Here is a 23,086-nt window from a genome sequence, read left to right as displayed (position 1 = left end):
CTTTCCTACATATATTTTTATATTCCAAATAAAAATGTTTAATTCACCTATTTTATATACTAATTAACGTAACATTACATATATGTATATATATATACCTAATATATATATATATATATATATATATATATATATATATATATATATATATATATATATATATATATATATATATATATATATATGCACAATCCTATGCATAATTCCAAGAATAAGTGAAAAGATAATACTTCTATCCTAAACTAACTTATATACTCTTAATTAACATATAGATATGTAAATTATTCTAATATTATGCAAAAATTTTGCGTGAAATTAATATAAAAATTCTAAATAGAACGTAGCTATATGTGTGCCTCCTATACTACCTAAAACACATCCTGAGAAATATACACTTAACGAAGATTTTAGGCTTTCAGACAGTGAAGAAGGGAACTAAGATTTGCAAGGTAAGTTCACGTTTAAAGAGAGTAAAATAATATTAAATGTAGCTCATGTTACGCTCTTTTTGCAGAAAGAAATTTTATTTTTAAAATGTTTTTTTTTCTTTGAGTTTCTGAAAGTCGCGCATCTTTTAACATTCAAATCTTGATATTTCCGGCTGTGTTATTGATAGAATGTTCATAAATACATCAAACGAAAGCTATTTAATGTCTCCTTTCTTTTGCCCAAAGTATTTTTCATAAAATCTTTTGTCGTCACGATTAATATAGATTAAATAAAACTTAAGGCGATTCGGAATTATTTTTTGTTATTTTCCTGATACATCGTCCAAGACACAGCAAAATGATGACCACATTACTTGTTGCAAATATATTAAGCTATCGTTTTAGAAAAGAGCGTTAAAATTCAATAATTAGAAGCCGAGATATTGCCAGTTTTATAAATCGACTCGGGCGCCATCTTGTAAAGCTACCGTTCCGAGACGGCCATCATAGTTTTTCGCGTTCCTCAGGTACAAATACAATTGTAGTTTGAAGGAAATCTGATACCCCCAAATTATACTCAAATCTTGTCTGACCCATTGACTATATATTTCTAAAGCAGTATCTTCAGAATCATGAGTGATACCGTCCTTATTACCCTCTAATATCTAGTCTTGTCTACAACCGTCAATTCCGTCTTGTACGATATTTTTACGTTGGTAACTGGAGTTAGATCGGCACTTGTTCAATGGCTCGAATTCTAAACCTTTCAATAATATACTTGGAACAGCATTCTTTCTCAGTTTGCGTGTAAATAATTTTCCTGGCATTAGCCAGAGGCGGATCTAGACGGTAAAAACTGGAAGGGGTGCAGTCAGAACCCAGATTATGATAGGTATATCATGTTTACAATAAACTTTCAAAAATATCTAAATAATAGTGTAAATTATTTTTGTCACTCAAAAAACTGAGGGGCCTTGCCCCTCCCCCCGGCCTGAGGCTAGATCCACCACTGGCATTAGCATTTCTTTCAGTAAACCTGACTGCTCGATGTCGGACTCTTCAAGATGTTTGGAACAAACGCGAATGTTTTTATTTGGCACATTTTTTTCCTGTTGATTTTCTGGAGCCATAATATATATCGATCTGATGATTGCTCACTACTTGGGAACGGAAAAAAGATACTTTATGTTCTCAGCTTTAATCGCACGAGAATTACAACCGAAAACACAGCACGTGGTAGGCATTTCTACTTTACTTTACAGACACAGCACGCGCAGCACTAACACTTGTTTTCCACTTCACACCAGTGTTTCTTTCAGAAAAAAATGTTCCGGGGGGAAGCACACTTAGTATTCGGAGAGGCACATTATTTTCACACAGTACTATTATACTTATTATATTATAGACGTATTATTTTAGCCTCCTCCGAGGGGCACTCTCAGAGCTCCGGGAGACAGTTGTCAATGTGACATTATTTATTATGGCTCCAACCTCCATTTATTAATGTTTGTGACTGTACAAGGGAGTGGTTGCTTACTCACATTGAGTTCCTCGTGTAGCCCACGTGTGACATCAGCATTTACGATTCATCAAAAACAAATGCTTATAGAAGACGAACGAGACGGCCTATGAAGATATAAAAAAAATACAGGTCTCTTATTTTTTGTTACTCTTTCTATTGCACCAAACTTCTTTTTAACTCGAACTGCTCCTTTAAAGTCAGTAAAGGGAAATTATTAGAACATGAAAAGCCTCTGGGGGGAGAGGAAGACTTACAGCAAATCAAAAAGATGTCTTACAAGTGTAGTACGGAAAAGCAATACGAGAAAACACTGGCAGTCTACAAGATATGAACATAGCAATCTGATCAACTTAATTCCATAAGTTGTCAACTGAGGAAAAGCCCTTGTGTACATATTGTGCCAATTTATCACGTAATATTGAAAGAAACAAATTTGCAGCACCAAGACTGCGTAGAGTACAACTATTGACATATCTGCGAAGACACTTAAGAAGATTTAGGGCTTGAAAGTACAAATATACGGTAGACATCAAGTGGTTCTATCAAGAGAAAATGGTAGGAAAAATTTTACTTTAAACTTTTATTACATTAATAATTTTCTATTGATTTTTTCATTATTTCTATTAATATATTTTCATAATTTTGCTTTATTGTCTTTCCAAAATGTTCTCTTCAAAATACATTCTATTACGTAGCATAGTTAGGCGGAATCGATAAGGCAATAATGCATCAAGGCAAAGAAAGCCAGTTCTTATAGTTCGTATTACGTTCATGAAGTTCACTTACCTCTGAATAATGGTTCATATTCTTCCATAGTTTGAATCCAAGGAGAATTATCGAATTTTGGTTTGGTCCCACCATACTCTTCAGGAAGAATTTCACGAGGAACATGAGCATGAAGGGAATCAAAGTTGTACCCATGAAAATGAATCTAGATAAACATAATAAATGAAAATAAGTAAGCTTTTACTTTGATAACTCTAGCACTAAGTTTAAATACAGAAGAAAATAAATTTTAAATTAATGAGTAATTGAAACATGATTATGTAGTTGTAAAGAAATAAGAAATCAAGTATTTGTTAATTCAAATATGGACTACTTTGTTATGCTCTAAACAAGTAATAATTCAAGTTATGGTCTTAAAAAGAATACAATAGATGGCATACACACATACAGTGACGTACTAATCCGTAACATCGTTGAGAATATAACTGGTTATTTTCTACGGGATATACAACTTTGAAAATACCTTATACCAGGTGTTAAACTGCTTTTTTGACTAAAGTATGGGAATAATTTTCTATGGAATAAAAGTGTACATGATAATTAATAGTGTACATGCATGATGTAACTGAAAAATATATGTGATAGTGGGATACAAGGGCTGTTCCTTTAACGCCTATATACCCAATTATATATTTTCTCTTAAATATCGTAGCTCCAAATTGAGAAAAATATAACTGCTATAGTAATTAAAGTCAGTCTTCTCAAAATGTTGTCCTACCTCCCAGGTAAAATATGAAATATTAACACATATGTTTTATATTTGAGTTGTTAGTATACAAATATAGTTCTTCAATCAGTACTATTTTTCGTCATTCAGAGCTCAAGTACAACAAAGGTTGAAATATGGAGGAAGTACGGGCAAAAAAGTCCAAGCCCTAAATATAAAGGACTTTTAACCTAATCTCAACATTATTCGCTGATATGTATATTAAGCGTGGTTTGACTGACAAAAGCTTTTAGAGTAAATCATATAACATATTGCATCAGAATAATATATTTTTTGAATTAAATCATTATATATATTTATTCAGCTGTCATTTCGAGTCTCACTAGGTTAAAGTCAGCATGTAAAACATATCTTTTGTGAGAGCGATTATACCAACGAACAAAATAGATTGTTTCACATCCACTCTTAAAAGCATATTTGGATTCATGCTTAGGCTAGTAACAGTTTTTATCTTTATTTTAACATCGATACTCCACATTTGTTGCTGCATAAAGGTAATGTGATTAACATGGTATTAAATAGCTCCTGTTAAAAGTTTAATTGAAGAAACTTGAAGGGCGTAAACAATTTAAACTTTGTATTCAGAAGTATGGAAATTATAACATTAAAAAATGTTACGTTTTTGAATGAAGAAATATTATTCACAATATGGCTAATGAATAAATGTAGAAAGTTCTTAATTTTAACAAGGTAACATTATCTAGAGAATATTTTTTTCTAATTCTTAAGATATATTATTTTATGACAGTGTATGTATCGCTCACCTAAAGTGTGACTGTCATTACAAGGAAATAAAATATTGTAAGTTTAACGTGGTGTTGCTTGTTGTAAATATTTGTTCGTTATACATAGTATGAATGAGTTCGTTATTAACCAGCCGAGAGGACTATATGCTCAAATCAATATTCAACAAGTGACCAACATGAAGTCACAGTGATATAACTGGGGTTGGATATTCAGTAGATAATGTACAGAGCAAGTTGTCAAGTGCAAAAGTTACAACCTTGAATTGTATTGCACAAGCCATGAAGGTTGGTGACAAAAGACCAGCACAATCTACTTCAGTATCTGAAACCAAAGTTCGGTGGAAAAAGAACATAGTTTCAAAGTTAGGATATCACACATGGCGCCTTGATTAGAATTGATTAGAATTTAATGGGATCATTCTGCTATCCTTGTAGAAAGTTTTTAAGAAACAGTCTACGGGTTCAGGCTTTTGATGTGACAAGATTTTGCAATTAGAAAGGATTAGAGCGAAAAGAACAATAGAATAGTCCTATCAAGTCTATCCATCCATATGTCAAAAGGTATTAGAGCAAAAATAGAGATACTAAGACGTAGATTCTTGCAATTGATTCAACTTTCTAAGAAAATGTTCCATCTCCTCTGTTAATGTTGTATTCAAATTAGAAGTGGTAGAAATTAATCGTTTCCATTTCCAACGTTGATTAAAATGGAACAAACACGGTAAACGATACAGCGACAAGGGATTTTATGGAAATACCCTCTTCATCCGTAGCACTGGAAGTAGAAAACTTGAAGTATAAAATACTCACTAGTACTTTCATTTTCAATATTAATCTACATAGAGCCAAAACCGTAATTAATATCGAGAAGCGGTTTATAGAAATAGATTCAACATTCAAAGAATATGTTTCGTTTCCGTTAACCTTTTATGCAAAATGGACATACAGACACAGTCATTGTGCAGAGTATCAAAACAGGCAAAAGTTAATTCAAATGACTGATTGCGTGGGTGCGAAATAAAGAATACAATTTTGTTTTCTGTGTCTGTTGTTTGGTAGTGAAGAATTGTGGACAAAATTATGCATAATCTATTTAAGCCATTTATGCTCCAACATAAAGAACATAAAAAATGCAAATCTTCGGCTTCACATTTGAGAAGTGTTTTTAAAATTCACACTTTTTCGAAAAGTAAATAACGCTTCGAAGTTGGAAAAGTTCTTATAGGAGAAAACTTAGAGAGCACATAGAAGATGTGAGACAGAACAGATGCATACTGAATATAATCATAAACTATGTTCATTTTCGAGGCGTTTTAAACTAGCTTAAAGGGGACACGACTAAACCCACTGGAACTAAACTGACTCGACCTCCAACCCGGGAGTATTTAGAAGATTAATAAATTTTAGCTCAGAATTAGACGTTGCTTTGAGAAAACCTACAGAGCTTAAAGGGGCATACAAAACGATCTAGAATGAGCTCCTACAGGTAATGCTTGAGGTTTGTCAGGAAGAAATACCATACGCAATTAACGAAGCTGGTTTCCTGGCTATTATAGCCGATGAAACAAGTGATCTCAAGTAGCCTATATTTCAAATGTACTTCACATTGATTCGATGTTATTGTTTTTCGGTACATAGTTCAATGCAGAGTTCTTTTTTTTTTTTTTTTTTTTTTTACATATAACACTAATCTCTCCCATGAACTGTTTTCAGTCTACACTGTAGATAAATTTCGATCACTGTTACATATGTGGATTTGCTAGAATAGATAATCTAAGAAAATCATTTAGATGTAAATCTGAAATCGATACTAACTGTACCTATGACGTCAGGAGAAGGAGAAAGGTGTTTTTGCAAAAGACCAGATAATGGGAATACCAGACTTTAACGAACTTGTAATAGAAAATTTGTTGCAATCAATAGGAGGAGAATATATATTTTCTATTAATGTAAGATGAGTAATTGGATAAAATGTTTTAATGTTTAGTTTTTTGCCATAATTATGTTTATTTTCACATATCACATAGTATGTGCGTCTAAATTTTTGTTGATTAGTTAATGAATTCAGTTTCTATCTTCTGTCTCTGATCATTCGTACTGCAACACCCGAGAGCAGCATTCATCGGCTGTCACTGCAATGATGTATTTTATTTTGTTTTCTACGTGAAGTCAGTTTTATACTAGGGATGGCCAATTCCGGAATTTTCACTTTCCGGAATCCGGAAAGTAAAATCGGAAATTTCCGGAATTCGGAAAAAATCCGGATTTCGGAAAAATCCGGAATTCGGAAAAAATCAGGAATTCGGAAAAAATCCGGAATTCAGAAAAATTCCGGAATTCGGAAAAAATATTTTTTTCTTTTTGTAATCCTAAGAATTTTGTTCAAATGCAAACGAACAAATTTCCTTTTTGTAATCCTAAGAATGTATGATGCAAGTTAGTAGGATTGTGCCACATTGTCTAGAGGTGCCAGTATGTCTGGAGAAGTTTTTTAATCCTTGGGACAGGTATATACGGGTTTACGATACTTTTATATGGTTAGACGGACCTTTTTACCTGTTTGTGGCCCGATAATGACATAATTTACCCATAATTCACCTGATTTTTCATTAAATAAACACAATTCATTTTTTATTTTTCCTATTTATTTTTTATTAGACATTAGAAACCCCTATTTATTTTTATTAGCCCACAGAAAGCCCTATTTATTTTTACCAGTCCATAAAAAACTCCTATTCGTTTTTTATCAGTCCACAGGAACACCTATTCATTTTTTATTAGCCCACAGAAAGCCCTGTTCATTTTTTATTAGTCCTGTTTATTTTTTATGAGTCCTTAGAAGGCCCTGTTTATTTTTTACCAGCCTTGTTTATTTTTTATCAGTCAACAGAAAGTCCTGTTTATTTTTAACACTGGTTTATGTTTATACACATTTGAAAGCTTTATTAATTTTTTATTAACCCATAGGAAGTTTTATTTATTTTAACAGTGCTCAGAAGCACTGATTGTTTTTTATTTATCACGTATGTGTGACCTTTGCGCTGGCGCCATTACCGTCGCGCCACCCGCTTTGTATATTTGCCGCCCGGCAACCACGGACGCTATTGTATTTTCCTTTATAGATAACGACACACTATGTATGTTTATTTAACACTTTAACTTAAGTAAGAAGACAAAGTTCACTTACCTTTGATAACACCTCCGCTGCTGCCTATTTCCTAGTTGCGGTTGGTGGTTCATTGATGTTGACAATTTTCTTTATGACGTAGAAGAACTTGTTGCGCGAACCGAAAGCAAACAAATATTGCGATACCGCCGTTGTATTTTCGGTTTTAGGTATATTTATAACCTCGGTTGACTATTTGATTCAGGCTATTTTTGAATTTAATAAAATAATAATTCATTGAGTGAATATATAAATTTGATATTGTAATTTTATGAAAAACATAATTATTGTGCACTTATGTATTGAAGAATATTTTTAAAAAAGTACGAGAAACTATATACTATAGGAATGTGGATATTGTTATGGCGCTTACACGTACACTATCCGAAACTAACTATGTTTACAAGCTAACGTTGTATGTTGGTACTTTTATGTTGTCTTTTTCCGGAAACATGGCTTATTTGACACTGATTGCAGGTACAGCATTTGATTGTAGGATATTTATTGCACCTTGCAAGTCAGAACCATGTTTTTTATAGACAACTTTTTTGTTATTGTTAATACAGCTTGAATTGGAGTTTATTATTATTATTATTATTAGAATTATGAAAATAATTATTATTGTAAGTAAATAGAATTGCAACTTGGGCTCTTTGAATTACTACTTTGCTATGTCAGGATATATTTGCCTGGAAGAGAGTTAGTTTTGTATGTTGCAGGAAATTATTATAACCACATGATTGCGTTTTAGTATATGAAATTGGATATAAAAATAACAGTACATAACATGTAGATACGATTGTTTCTATTGCACGCTCCTATTATTTAATTGTGAAATTGCACGTTACAATTATTTGATATGCAATTATTATTTTGTTACTAATTGCGGAGACCATATGATTTTAGTTTACTTTTGGATTGTAATATTTAGATTTAATGTTTACTGTGTGTATCCTACTAGTTATGTAATCGGTAGCAACGAACAATTAATTTGAAAATGCGTAGAAGTCTTGTTTGCCAACATAATTTTGCGGTGTTTAGATTTCATATTATATATGCATAAGAATAGTTATTCCATATATAGGTTGAAACTGAAATTGTATTTAGATATTTGGAGGGTGGATTTTAAGGATACCCATTTTTTTGTTTTGTTAGATACTTATTTTTTATTTAGGGTGCTGCATTTTTATTTACAATATTAATGCATAGACATTTAAGATATAAGACCCGAATTTAATAATTTTATTACTAATTTAATACAGCTTGTATTCAAAATAATGGTGAGATTATGGATTGTCAAGTCAAGCGTGAATTTTACTAATTAAACTATATTTATTACGTATGGCACTAATTTTACTAGAACCTACAACGGTTTTAAACTGTTTTCCTTGCATGAAATTAGCTTTAACGGTTTGATTTACATTGAATTTATTTGAATTATGCTTTGAAATTAGAATTTTTTCTTTATAACGGGAAACTATAGTTGAGTTTACTTAGAAAGCTTGTAACAGCGTTTGAATGGTATATACGTTTATTGCATGATGGTTATTGTTTTTGTAGGTGAAATGAATATTTGTTTACTGAATGAAGACATGATTACAGAAATATTTGATTTTTGATAGTCTTATGAGCAATTGAACTAAAAATTTTACGCTGTTACAATTGTACACTAAATAATTTTAAGTTTATTGTCCTACGATTATGCATGTTATGGTAACTTGTATTATAACACTTTGTGGTGACTTTTCCTTTTAAGATGAATGAAATGGTGGAATGAGAATGTAGGAGGAAACGGGAGAACCCCGAGAAAATTCCATATGTACGATGTTTGTCCATTACAAACATACATGGTCCAGAATTGAACCAAGAGTATTGACGATACTAACTACGAAGTGTGTTCACTATAAGTAAGAATAGAGAGTATTCCATTGTTGGAAGCGATTTTAATGGGAAATTGTTGATAATTGTATGGGTAAAAGTTATTCAATTTATGTGATAGATAGTGTTGCAGAACTATTTGTATATTATGTGGACTTAAGACTTACAATGGATACAGTACCGAGACTATTGATTTAGGCGAAGATTATAGTTGATGCCTTTTATAGGGAGTTTTTAGTTTAAGCTTGCCGAGGAGTGTATTATTATACTTTGAAGTAAATATACTACGAATATTTAATCTTGTACTTACAACTGGGCTTGATTTACAAGCCTTTTGGTTAACACTTGGATGTGGTAGCTGATTGTTTATTTTTATGTTGTACAACAATATTTTAATGTATGTGCTTTATTTGACTTAATTTATATATATTTAAATTACTGTTGGAATTATTATAGGTAAAAATTGTTTTTGTCTTGAAATTTTATGTTAAGTGTCTTGGTTGTTTACCGTAAAAATATTTTTATGGAGTATATGTGAATTTGATTATATCTAAGACTAGAATATATTGTTATTGGTAGAGTATTTGACATAGGTTTAATTGAAGTTGGGAATCAGAGATTCACAAATTGACATGTGATGCATATATGGCACATTGATATTTAGTATAGTGTAGATATATTTAAATTTACAATGCACGATAACATTAGAATTTGACATGAATTGCATTGTGGTACCATACAAAACCAACATATGAAGATTTGGCTGATTACACTTTGTATTTTGCTGAACTAGGTCCTTTAGGAGATTAGTTTTGTATAGAGATTCAGATGAACTACACGCTATTACTGTATGATGGTGAAAATGATTGATACTTTATTGTTTGGATATTAGATATAAGACTTAATGGTTTCTAGAAAAGAATTTACGGAAACTTGTGTGCATTAAGATTTTGGAATTCAGATTGCAAGATAGAACTTTGTTTGATGTTATTTGGTTTATTTATGGATGTTGATTTAAATTTGTTGAATTATAATTACACTATTCAAACTTGAAACCTGTTTCATGTATTATATTTATGTAACATTACCAGAAACAACTACAAATTAGTTTGTTATATTACATTAGGCCATATTAGAAACTATTTATCAGAATTGGTAACTATATTTGAAATAAGATTGAAGACAAAAATAACTATGCTTGAATTTAGCGATGAATAATATTTACTTATTATACTGATTAGAACTTTAATTATGTGTCCACTGATTTACTACTTTATTTTTTATATATTGCATACATTTTAGGATAAATTAGTTTTCTACGACTATTTGTAGATATTACAGTAGGATTAGAATTTATTTTATATTGAAATATGACAATATTAAGTATGAACTATTGATAGCTAATACTAACTACGGTTTACTAGGAACATAAGTTTAGACTATACTTTGTAGGTTTGAAATTACTAGTCTTTAAGAAGTAGATGATTACTATGTTTTAAGAGCAAGGACAATTGATTTGTACAATAGTGACAGCTATTATACTGGATTGGAGATACTCTATTTATATAACTTTTATTTATTAGTATTGCAATTAGCAGATAGAAGTACATTATTTATAAATATTGATGATACCGACTCTTTTAATTATCTATAAATGGTATGTTTATTAATGTTATTTAGATTTACTTAAATGGAATTAACTAAAGTAACAGTTTTAACTATGTCCAATATTAAGATTTATTGGAGAATGTTTTTGAGTTGATATTAGTGAAAATGTACGGTAGAGACTTATTATATCCTTGGAATTATAGTTTTTTTTACTAAGAAATACTTTGATTATGAATTATTATGATCTTGAGAGATATATTAATATGTATTGCTTTAATAATAAGAATTAATTGATTTAGAATATTAGGATTGAGAGATGATTCCTGGAATATTGTTATTTATTTCTTTATTTATATACAAAGCACCACAGCTAGTGACAAGTATTATCCTCTTGAAGTACTAAACACATAATTGACAGATTGCCATATAGTACTTTATAACATAAATGCATTGCAATTACATGTAATGCTAACTGAAGAGTGTACTATTGACATTTAATTAATAGATAGCCAGGCCACCACAAATAGTGACAACTATTGTTTTGTTTAAAACCATTTAAATATAATTGACAGATGGGTATGTTTTGCTTTTATAATAAGATATATTTGGTTTACATTTATGGAGACACTTTTGTTTTCGGCATTAGTCACTTATTTTAGATATGAGGCAGCGCAACTAGCGACAGCTATTATTTTATTTGAAGTATTAAATACATGAATGTTAGCGTGATTTTCTCTTTTGTCATAAGATGTATTTGTTTTACATTAAAGTTGGATATTTTGATTATTACAATACTGAAATCTATATATGTTAGATAGAAGGCAATACAACTAGCGACATCTATTAACTTATTTGAATTATTAGAATGTGTGAATGCCAGTTTGATTTGTTTCCTTTTCATTATAAGATACAATAGGTTTACATTTAAGGATTGATTAGTATAATACCAAGATTACTTATGTTAGATAGGAGGTAGCACAACTAGCGACATTTGTTGACTTCTCAGAATTATTAATTGCATGAATGTCAGATTGAATTGTTTTACTTTAAATATTCATTTATTAAACCATAAATATTTTAAAATGCCTGTACAGTAACAGGGTATATTGACGTTAAATTCGACTCAGTATACGTCATTACCATCGTATTTAAATTATTAGATTTTGAATGACAGACTAGGACGTTTTGCTGTTATACTAAAAGACTAATTATTTTGAATATTTATTTATTCAATCAATAAATACTAATGGATAGGCATTATATTTTTACATAACTTTATATTTTATTTATTTTGCTGCTTATATTAACTTGTTATTGTAGACATTTTTTTGTTGAAGAAATTTGATAAGATACATATAATTGTATAAACACAGGTAAATTGAAATTATATATTTATAGCCTACATATTGAATAAATACTGGTTTGATTTACGAGTTGATGATGAAAGTTGAACAAACACACTGTGAGTTTTATATTTGTATATCAGTAAGCATAACATTAAGGATAACTTTCTATGAATATAGACTAATTCTTGTACTGAAGAACACTGTATTCTTATTGAACAGAAATTTTTCAAATACATGAAGTTTAAAGAATCATAAGGAATATTTACAAGTAATTGGTAAAAAACTAAAACAATGAGACCTGACTTTATGATGTGGAGACATATCAGGAGAATATGATGGATAAGAAAATAACAATTTTTACTTATGAAGACTATGTATTTTTGTTTAATAGTGACATCAAGTATTTTTTTTATTTTAGATTGTTTACAGACACAAACTATACACTATTTTATTACTGATGAATTACATGATAATTTAATTGTATTATAGATTATGACATTTTCAGTATTAAGTGTTTTGAAGGTTTGAAATCCTCCCAAAACAATGTTTGTGAATAGATGAATGTTATGTCCATTTATAAATGTTTTAATAAACGTATTAATCAGGGGATCAACATATTGTAGGATTTGTTCATAATTTCAGCACATACAAAGAATAATTTAGTTATCAGTAACTATAAGCGCTTGTTTATCTTAGGTGACAGTTTTGAGACTATATTGACTTTAACAATTGCATATTATTGTTTTCATTATAATGATTTCTTTATTTTCTGCAAGATATGTTTTATGTTACGTTTGTTGATCCTATTTCTTTAGTATAGTGACAAATGTTTTAGTTGTATTATGATAATTGAATGAAAATGATACCAACCAATTTGTTTTATTATTAGATGTTCATTTTGCGGAAGAGTATGAAGGATATGAGGCTGTAATGAAGGAGAAGATGGATTGATTGTGTCGGCTGGATGTCTATATGAATAGGTGGGACTTGTGGTGTGAAGATGTTTAGAAGGAAATTAGCAAAAGTATCAGCTTTGGAGGAGTTTGTCTATATAGATAAGACATTATTTAAAATGAAAATTTTGAGTTTTACGTCACACGATTATGCCGGTTAGGCTAAAGGAGACAGTGATGATGAGTAATGAATGAAATGGTGGAATGAAGAAAGTGGGAGGAAACGGGGGGAACCCCGAGAAAACCCACACACACGGTGTTTGTGCACCACAAAGTTCACCTGGCGGGGAAGACATCATTTAATAGTAGATATGGTGTTTTACTATGTTTCCGCAAAGAGCATTGAAATGTTTCCACTATTTGTTAGGATGAGTGACGTCAGAGAGTATTACAGATTTTAACCCGACATGGTAGCTTGTAACCACAGATGTAATTTTTGACCATCTTCTGAAGTTGTCGGTGATGAAGAGTGATTCTGGATTTTTTGTACATTGATAGTCACGATAAAACTGTCGAGAGTGAGTGATAAATGTGAGATATTTTGGTGGCAATGTTGATCAATAAGGCGTTGATGTACTTATTGGTATGTAAAGTGAATTAGCTTCTTGGATTGAAGGTGTGATGGTATGAATGTCATGATACAGTTTGTCCTTTGATGTACGAGGTTGCAATGGCTCTACTGCTGTCGATAGATATGTTTTGTATTGTTCACAGTTGAATTTGTCAAAATGGATGCTAGTTCTTCGAAATTCTGTAGATTGAGTTGTATGATGAGTACTAAGTTGTAATTTGATTGAAAGAGGCTCACTTCCTAATGGATTGAGAACATTAATTTGGATTTGTGAAACGTGATTAGCAGAAGTAATGACAATAGCTGGTATGCTTTGTGATGCAGGCCTAGTGGGTTTGGAAGATCATGAATGATACCAGGTATGTAAGTTATGACAAATATTTGAAAGGTAGATTTGTCTATTTTTGATTATTTGTGCATGTTGAATTTATCCATAATTATGAATTTTTTATAATTATCGGAAATGTGTTGCACGATTACAGTAGGTAGTGGTTTTACAGGTCTGATATAAACTGTAGCAACGATTATAGTTATATTACGGAAGTATAAAGTAATGATGAGATATTCAGGAAGATCTGGCAGCCTACAAAAGTGCAGACATGATGGAATACGTGGAGAAAATTCCACATCTGTTTATCTATTTGTGCGTCTCCTAGGAAGGTGTTAGCCTGTAGAATTAATGTATATCCAGAAAAATGACAAATGATGGAGGGAGTGAGAAAGGTTTCGGCAAGGATAAATATTACAGCTTTTTTCTTTCACTAACAGCGCTTCGAATAAAGCTTTATTTTGATGAATGGATCCAATATTGAGAAATATAAAGACTATATCTATGATCACTAGGTTAGACAGTAGTTTCCAAAGGTACTGTATGAAAATATATATTTTGACCAGAATAAGTAGTATGAAATGTAACATGGAATATTTCTTTTGCTGCGTGGGTGATTTGTTTTAAGACATGTGAACGATGAATTGATTGAATATTTTGAAGAGTAAGCGTTAGGAAGGCAACAATATTGCGTACTGTTATTAAAGAGTCCAGTGATTGTAGAACGTTTGCAGAATAGTTGTATATACGTAGTGGCACCACTTATTCAGGGTGAACTTTGGTATGGATGGATTTGCCTTAACACTTGTAACTATATGTCGGGTATTGTTCATGGCAAGTGTAACAATTTTGGGGTTGTAGATTGGGATATGAATGACTGGAGTGATCACTAGATCAATAGCTGCAGACAGAAGTATTCGGCAATATTGTGGTAGAGTGTTGATTATATGTATAGCATTTTTCGCATTGAAGTGTTAGGGGTGTTGGTGACCGTGAAAATTTAACTTTGTTTTTGTTATAAATGTATGCCTCACTAGTTAGAAGAGAATCATTAGTGGTTTGAGAAGGTGTTAGTACTTGAACAATGTACGTGTGACATGTAACATTTCTAATTCGTATAACCTTCAGGAGTATGTGTCCTTCGTAGGTAAGTTCCCCCTGAATTTCTTTATTGGTATAAGGATCATCACCACGATTCATCATGGAAAGGAGAGGAGGACGGCGAGGTGGTGGTATTTGCTTGCCTTGAGATGCATTGTGGTTAGCAAATTTAACATTTTTTGTCGAAGGTATCTATATGTACTTTGTTTTATAGCGCTGATCATGTTTGCCTTTTTTCTGTTTTGAAAATAAAGCCGTTCCTAGTTTGACTATTTCTTTGAGTGACGCACGACGAAGGTACTTGTACAGTTGTAGAGCAACTTCTTTCTCAGTTGAGAAACGTGAATCGAAACGGGTCAACAGAAACGAGTACATTGACTGAGATAATGTTTGACGTAAAGTTGGAGTCGCAGTAGAATTTGTTTCCATGTTCATACTGTTGTTTACTATATTTGGTGTAGCGTGTGCTTTCTTTGCAGTTGGTGAGAATTGCAAGCGGTTAGAATAAGTTTGCATGATTGAAGAGCGGGAAGCCACAGACATAACAGAGCTTCTGGTACGACCAGATATGGTTTGTGACTACACTTGCATTTTTTTTTCCACTTTAGTGGAGCAGCCAGGAAGTTTACGCTAATTATTGCTACCTAGTAAGGTTACGATTGATAGTTGATACATTTTGACAGTTTATACTTGGGAGTTGGCATCAAGAAAGATATGGTAGACAATTTTTATTAGCGATAGATGCACCATATTATAATTAAAAAATAAATGAAATATGGAGAGTTTAATTGACACGTTAATGTGTTTTAGGTTCTGATAAGAACTATTTGATTTATAATGTCACAGAACAATATTTGATTAGTATATTATTGTTATTCATATGCAATAGATACAGCATATCGTATCTACTATCAATAATTATATTATTTGAAATATGACAAGCACACATGATAGTTGCTAATTTAACTTCTAAAATAAGGTATGGTTTATGAATTTTTGTGGAATAATGAAAAAATGAAATGAAATCTTTGAGTTTTACGTCCCACGGTTATGCCGGTTAGGATAAAGGAGACGGTGATGATGAGTAATGAATGAAAAAGGTGGAATGAAGAATGTGGGAGGAAACGGGAGAACCCCGAGAAAACCCACACACACGATGATTGTCCACAACAAAGTTCTTGTGGATTTGATTACTACAGAACCGTTATGTATCAACATTAAATATGAGCCATCATAAAAATTGACAAATATTATAATATTCGAAATTTTTTTGTCTGCATGATTGTTAGACTGAAATGTCTAGTTTCACAAAAGTTACGTACATTACAATATTAAATCAAGAGTAATCAATATTATACTCTTTGATTACTCTTCAAACTTCAAAATTAAATGTTGAACTTTGAAAAAAAATGTAGAATCGAAATAATGTGTGTAATGTAATGTGTGTGCAATTGCAAATTAATTGCAAAACTTGCATTTTGAATACTGTTTCCAGTTTTTATTTCGATTCTACATTTTTTTTCAAAGTTCAACATTTAATTTTGAAGTTTGAAGAGTAATCAAAGAGTATAATATTGATTACTCTTGATTTAATATTGTAATGTACGTAACTTTTGTGAAACTAGACATTTCAGTCTAACAATCATGCAGACAAAAAAATTTCGAATATTATAATATTTGTCAATTTTTATGATGGCTCATATTTAATGTTGATACATAACGGTTCTGTAGTAATCAAATCCACAAGAACTTTGTTGTGGACAATCATCGTGTGTGTGGGTTTTCTCGGGGTTCTCCCGTTTCCTACCACATTCTTCATTCCACCTTTTTCATTCATTACTCATCATCACCGTCTCCTTTATCCTAACCGGCATAACCGTGGGACGTAAAACTCAAAGATTTCATTTCATTTTTTCATTAATCCACAAAAATTCATAAACCATACCTTATTTTAGAAGTTAAATTAGCAACTATCATGTGTGCTTGTCATATTTCAAATAATATAATTATTGATAGTAGATACGATATGCTGTATCTATTGCATATGAATAACAATAATATACTAATCAAATATTGTTCTGTGACATTATAAATCAAATAGTTCTTATCAGAACCTAAAACACATTAACGTGTCAATTAAACTCTCCATATTTCATTTATTTTTTAATTATAATATGGTGCATCTATCGCTAATAAAAATTGTCTACCATATCTTTCTTGATGCCAACTCCCAAGTATAAACTGTCAAAATGTATCAACTATCAATCGTAACCTTACTAGGTAGCAATAATTAGCGTAAACTTCCTGGCTGCTCCACTAAAGTGGAAAAAAAATGCAAGTGTAGTCACAAACCATATCTGGTCGTACCAGAAACTCTGTTATGTCTGTGGCTTCCCGCTCTTCAATCATGCAAACTTATTCTAACCGCTTGCAATTCTCACCAACTGCAAAGAAAGCACACGCTACACCAGATATAGTAAACAACAGTATGAACATGGAAACAAATTCTACTGCGACTCCAACTTTACGTCAAACATTATCTCAGTCAATGTACTCGTTTCTGTTGACCCGTTTCGATTCACGTTTCTCAACTGAGAAAGAAGTTGCTCTACAACTGTACAAGTACCTTCGTCGTGCGTCACTCAAAGAAATAGTCAAACTAGGAACGGCTTTATTTTCAAAACAGAAAAAAGGCAAACATGATCAGCGCTATAAAACAAAGTACATATAGATACCTTCGACAAAAAATGTTAAATTTGCTAACCACAATGCATCTCAAGGCAAGCAAATACCACCACCTCGCCGTCCTCCTCTCCTTTCCATGATGAATCGTGGTGATGATCCTTATACCAATAAAGAAATTCAGGGGGAACTTACCTACGAAGGACACATACTCCTGAAGGTTATACGAATTAGAAATGTTACATGTCACACGTACATTGTTCAAGTACTAACACCTTCTCAAACCACTAATGATTCTCTTCTAACTAGTGAGGCACACATTTATAACAAAAACAAAGTTAAATTTTCACGGTCACCAACACCCCTAACACTTCAATGCGAAAAATGCTATACATATAATCAACACTCTACCACAATATTGCCAAATACTTCTGTCTGCAGCTATTGATCTAGTGAACACTCCAGTCATTCATATCCCAATCTACAACCCCAAAATTGTTACACTTGCCATGAACAATACCCGACATATAGTTACAAGTGTTAAGGCAAATCCATCCATACCAAAGTTCACCCTGAATAAGTGGTGCCACTACGTATATACAACTATTCTGCAAACGTTCTACAATCACTGGACTCTTTAATAACAGTACGCAATATTGTTGCCTTCCTAACGCTTACTCTTCAAAATATTCAATCAATTCATCGTTCACATGTCTTAAAACAAATCACCCACGCAGCAAAAGAAATATTCCATGTTACATTTCATACTACTTATTCTGGTCAAAATATATATTTTCATACAGTACCTTTGGAAACTACTGTCTAACCTAGTGATCATAGATATAGTCTTTATATTTCTCAATATTGGATCCATTCATCAAAATAAAGCTTTATTCGAAGCGCTGTTAGTGAAAGAAAAAAGCTGTAATATTTATCCTTGCCGAAACCTTTCTCACTCCCTCCATCATTTGTCATTTTTCTGGATATACATTAATTCTACAGGCTAACACCTTCCTAGGAGACGCACAAATAGATAAACAGATGTGGAATTTTCTCCACGTATTCCATCATGTCTGCACTTTTGTAGGCTGCCAGATCTTCCTGAATATCTCATCATTACTTTATACTTCCGTAATATAACTATAATCGTTGCTACAGTTTATATCAGACCTGTAAAACCACTACCTACTGTAATCGTGCAACACATTTCCGATAATTATAAAAAATTCATAATTATGGATAAATTCAACATGCACAAATAATCAAAAATAGACAAATCTACCTTTCAAATATTTGTCATAACTTACATACCTGGTATCATTCATGATCTTCCAAACCCACTAGGCCTGCATCACAAAGCATACCAGCTATTGTCATTACTTCTGCTAATCACGTTTCACAAATCCAAATTAATGTTCTCAATCCATTAGGAAGTGAGCCTCTTTCAATCAAATTACAACTTAGTACTCATCATACAACTCAATCTACAGAATTTCGAAGAACTAGCATCCATTTTGACAAATTCAACTGTGAACAATACAAAACATATCTATCGACAGCAGTAGAGCCATTGCAACCTCGTACATCAAAGGACAAACTGTATCATGACATTCATACCATCACACCTTCAATCCAAGAAGCTAATTCACTTTACATACCAATAAGTACATCAACGCCTTATTGATCAACATTGCCACCAAAATATCTCACATTTATCACTCACTCTCGACAGTTTTATCGTGACTATCAATGTACAAAAAATCCAGAATCACTCTTCATCACCGACAACTTCAGAAGATGGTCAAAAATTACATCTGTGGTTACAAGCTACCGTGTCGGGTTAAAATCTGTAATACTCTCTGACGTCACTCATCCTAACAAATAGTGGAAACATTTCAATGCTCTTTGCGGAAACATAGTAAAACACCATATCTACTATTAAATGATGTCTTCCCCGCCAGGTGAACTTTGTGGTGCACAAACACCGTGTGTGTGGGTTTTCTCGGGGTTCCCCCCGTTTCCTCCCACTTTCTTCATTCCACCATTTCATTCATTACTCATCATCACTGTCTCCTTTAGCCTAACCGGCATAATCGTGTGACGTAAAACTCAAAATTTTCATTTTAAATAATGTCTTATCTATATAGACAAACTCCTCCAAAGCTGATACTTTTGCTAATTTCCTTCTAAACATCTTCACACCACAAGTCCCACCTATTCATATAGACATCCAGCCGACACAATCAATCCATCTTCTCCTTCATTACAGCCTCATATCCTTCATACTCTTCCGCAAAATGAACATCTAATAATAAAACAAATTGGTTGGTATCATTTTCATTCAATTATCATAATACAACTAAAACATTTGTCACTATACTAAAGAAATAGGATCAACAAACGTAACATAAAACATATCTTGCAGAAAATAAAGAAATCATTATAATGAAAACAATAATATGCAATTGTTAAAGTCAATATAGTCTCAAAACTGTCACCTAAGATAAACAAGCGCTTATAGTTACTGATAACTAAATTATTCTTTGTATGTGCTGAAATTATGAACAAATCCTACAATATGTTGATCCCCTGATTAATACGTTTATTAAAACATTTATAAATGGACATAACATTCATCTATTCACAAACATTGTTTTGGGAGGATTTCAAACCTTCAAAACACTTAATACTGAAAATGTCATAATCTATAATACAATTAAATTATCATGTAATTCATCAGTAATAAAATAGTGTATAGTTTGTGTCTGTAAGCAATCTAAAATAAAAAAAATACTTGATGTCACTATTAAACAAAAATACATAGTCTTCATAAGTAAAAATTGTTATTTTCTTATCCATCATATTCTCCTGATATGTCTCCACATCATAAAGTCAGGTCTCATCGTTTTAGTTTTTTACCAATTACTTGTAAATATTCCTTATGATTCTTTAAACTTCATGTATTTGAAAAATTTCTGTTCAATAAGAATACAGTGTTCTTCAGTACAAGAATTAGTCTATATTCATAGAAAGTTATCCTTAATGTTATGCTTACTGATATACAAATATAAAACTCACAGTGTGTTTGTTCAACTTTCATCATCAACTCGTGAATCAAACCAGTATTTATTCAATATGTAGGCTATAAATATATAATTTCAATTTACCTGTGTTTATACAATTATATGTATCTTATCAAATTTCTTCAACAAAAAAATGTCTACAATAACAAGTTAATATAAGCAGCAAAATAAATAAAATATAAAGTTATGTAAAAAATATAATGCCTATCCATTAGTATTTATTGATTGAATAAATAAATATTCAAAATAATTAGTCTTTTAGTATAACAGCAAAACGTCCTAGTCTGTCATTCAAAATCTAATAATTTAAATACGATGGTAATGACGTATACTGAGTCGAATTTAACGTCAATATACCCTGTTACTGTACAGGCATTTTAAAATATTTATGGTTTAATAAATGAATATTTAAAGTAAAACAATTCAATCTGACATTCATGCAATTAATAATTCTGAGAAGTCAACAAATGTCGCTAGTTGTGCTACCTCCTATCTAACATAAGTAATCTTGGTATTATACTAATCAATCCTTAAATGTAAACCTATTATATCTTATAATGAAAAGGAAACAAATCAAACTGGCATTCACACATTCTAATAATTCAAATAAGTTAATAGATGTCGCTAGTTGTATTGCCTTCTATCTAACATATATAGATTTCAGTATTGTAATAATCAAAATATCCAACTTTAATGTAAAACAAATACATCTTATGACAAAAGAGCAAATCACGCTAACATTCATGTATTTAATACTTCAAATAAAATAATAGCTGTCGCTAGTTGCGCTGCCTCATATCTAAAATAAGTGACTAATGCCGAAAACAAAAGTGTCTCCATAAATGTAAACCAAATATATCTTATTATAAAAGCAAAACATACCCATCTGTCAATTATATTTAAATGGTTTTAAACAAAACAATAGTTGTCACTATTTGTGGTGGCCTGGCTATCTATTAATTAAATGTCAATAGTACACTCTTCAGTTAGCATTACATGTAATTGCAATGCATTTATGTTATAAAGTACTATATGGCAATCTGTCAATTATGTGTTTAGTACTTCAAGAGGATAATACTTGTCACTAGCTGTGGTGCTTTGTATATAAATAAAGAAATAAATAACAATATTCCAGGAATCATCTCTCAATCCTAATATTCTAAATCAATTAATTCTTATTATTAGTGATGAGCGCAAGAGTCTTGGTCTTGCAGTTTTTGCAAGAGTCTTGCATGCAAGACCAAGACCAAGACCAAGACCAAGACCAGGAATCCCGTGCAAGATCAAGACCAAGACCAAGGGGTGCAAGACCAAGACCAAGACCAAGACCATACCTGCAAGATCAAGACCAAGACCAAGACTCTTGCGCAAGTATGGTACTACTTAATTTTTTATAGAATGTAAAAAGGAAGGGGGAAATCATTACATCTTTCACGTGAACTTCTTGGCTCCAGTAGAAATACCGCCGGAGTGAATGTGTTCCCAGAAGTTTATGCAATCCATGTGAGTCGATCTGCTCCTGTAACATATAGCTACAGTATGTCGTTTTTTGAATCGGTTGTTCACGAGACGACCGAAAGCATAATTCTATGAATTGTTACAAGATATAATAACTTCAGTGTCTGATTTACTTTGGTCATCATTTGATCATTCACGACGGCCCATAATTGATTTTGGGAAATCATACGAATAATAGTTGTGTCCATAAGAAGTGGATAAGTAAAAATAAACTAGAAAATGGTATGGCCACGGTGGCTCAGTGGTAGAGCGTTCACCTCTGGTACATGGAGCCCTGGTTCGATTGCAGCTTGCGCTATGTGAGCTTCTTGGGTGAACAAACACACCTTGTGCGTGGGTTTTCCCGTTTCCTCGTACTTTCTTCATTCCACCATTTCTCATCATCACTGTTTCCCTTAGCCTCAGTGTAATAATCGTGGGACGTTAAACTAGATATTTCATTTCATTTCAAAACATAGTGGTGTTCTTCTTCCAAAACTAAAGAAATGTAGTATTGAACATCGGCAATTCCGTACACCATAGGCGCCGACTACATGGGTATGGCCTTGGCTCTGAGGTTCAAGCATCCGTTGGAAATTTTTAATGCGTACTTATAAAATTAATATTGAAATAACATTTTCATGACATTGACAGAAACTTAGCG

The 23,086-nt window shown here is 31.8% G+C and overlaps 1 protein-coding gene across 1 annotated transcript in view; it reads right to left on the bottom strand.

Annotated features, from left to right (window-relative positions):
* Nucleotides 1–23,086, bottom strand: part of LOC145691867 (alpha-tocopherol transfer protein-like) — a 265,283-nt gene that overhangs the window by 34,154 nt on the left and 208,043 nt on the right. Inside the window, exon 7 of the mRNA XM_081767176.1 lies at nucleotides 2,737–2,881. Coding sequence (XP_081623302.1) covers nucleotides 2,737–2,881 — 145 coding nt within the window. The remainder of the gene's footprint in view (nucleotides 1–2,736; nucleotides 2,882–23,086) is intronic.

The sequence above is a fragment of the Thermobia domestica genome, chromosome 8 (genome assembly GCF_964235325.1).
Source record: "Thermobia domestica chromosome 8, izTheDome1.hap1.1, whole genome shotgun sequence".
Classification (NCBI taxonomy): domain Eukaryota; kingdom Metazoa; phylum Arthropoda; class Insecta; order Zygentoma; family Lepismatidae; genus Thermobia; species Thermobia domestica.
Note: the sequence above shows the minus strand (reverse complement) of the source record. Positions and strands in the feature narration are given on the sequence as shown.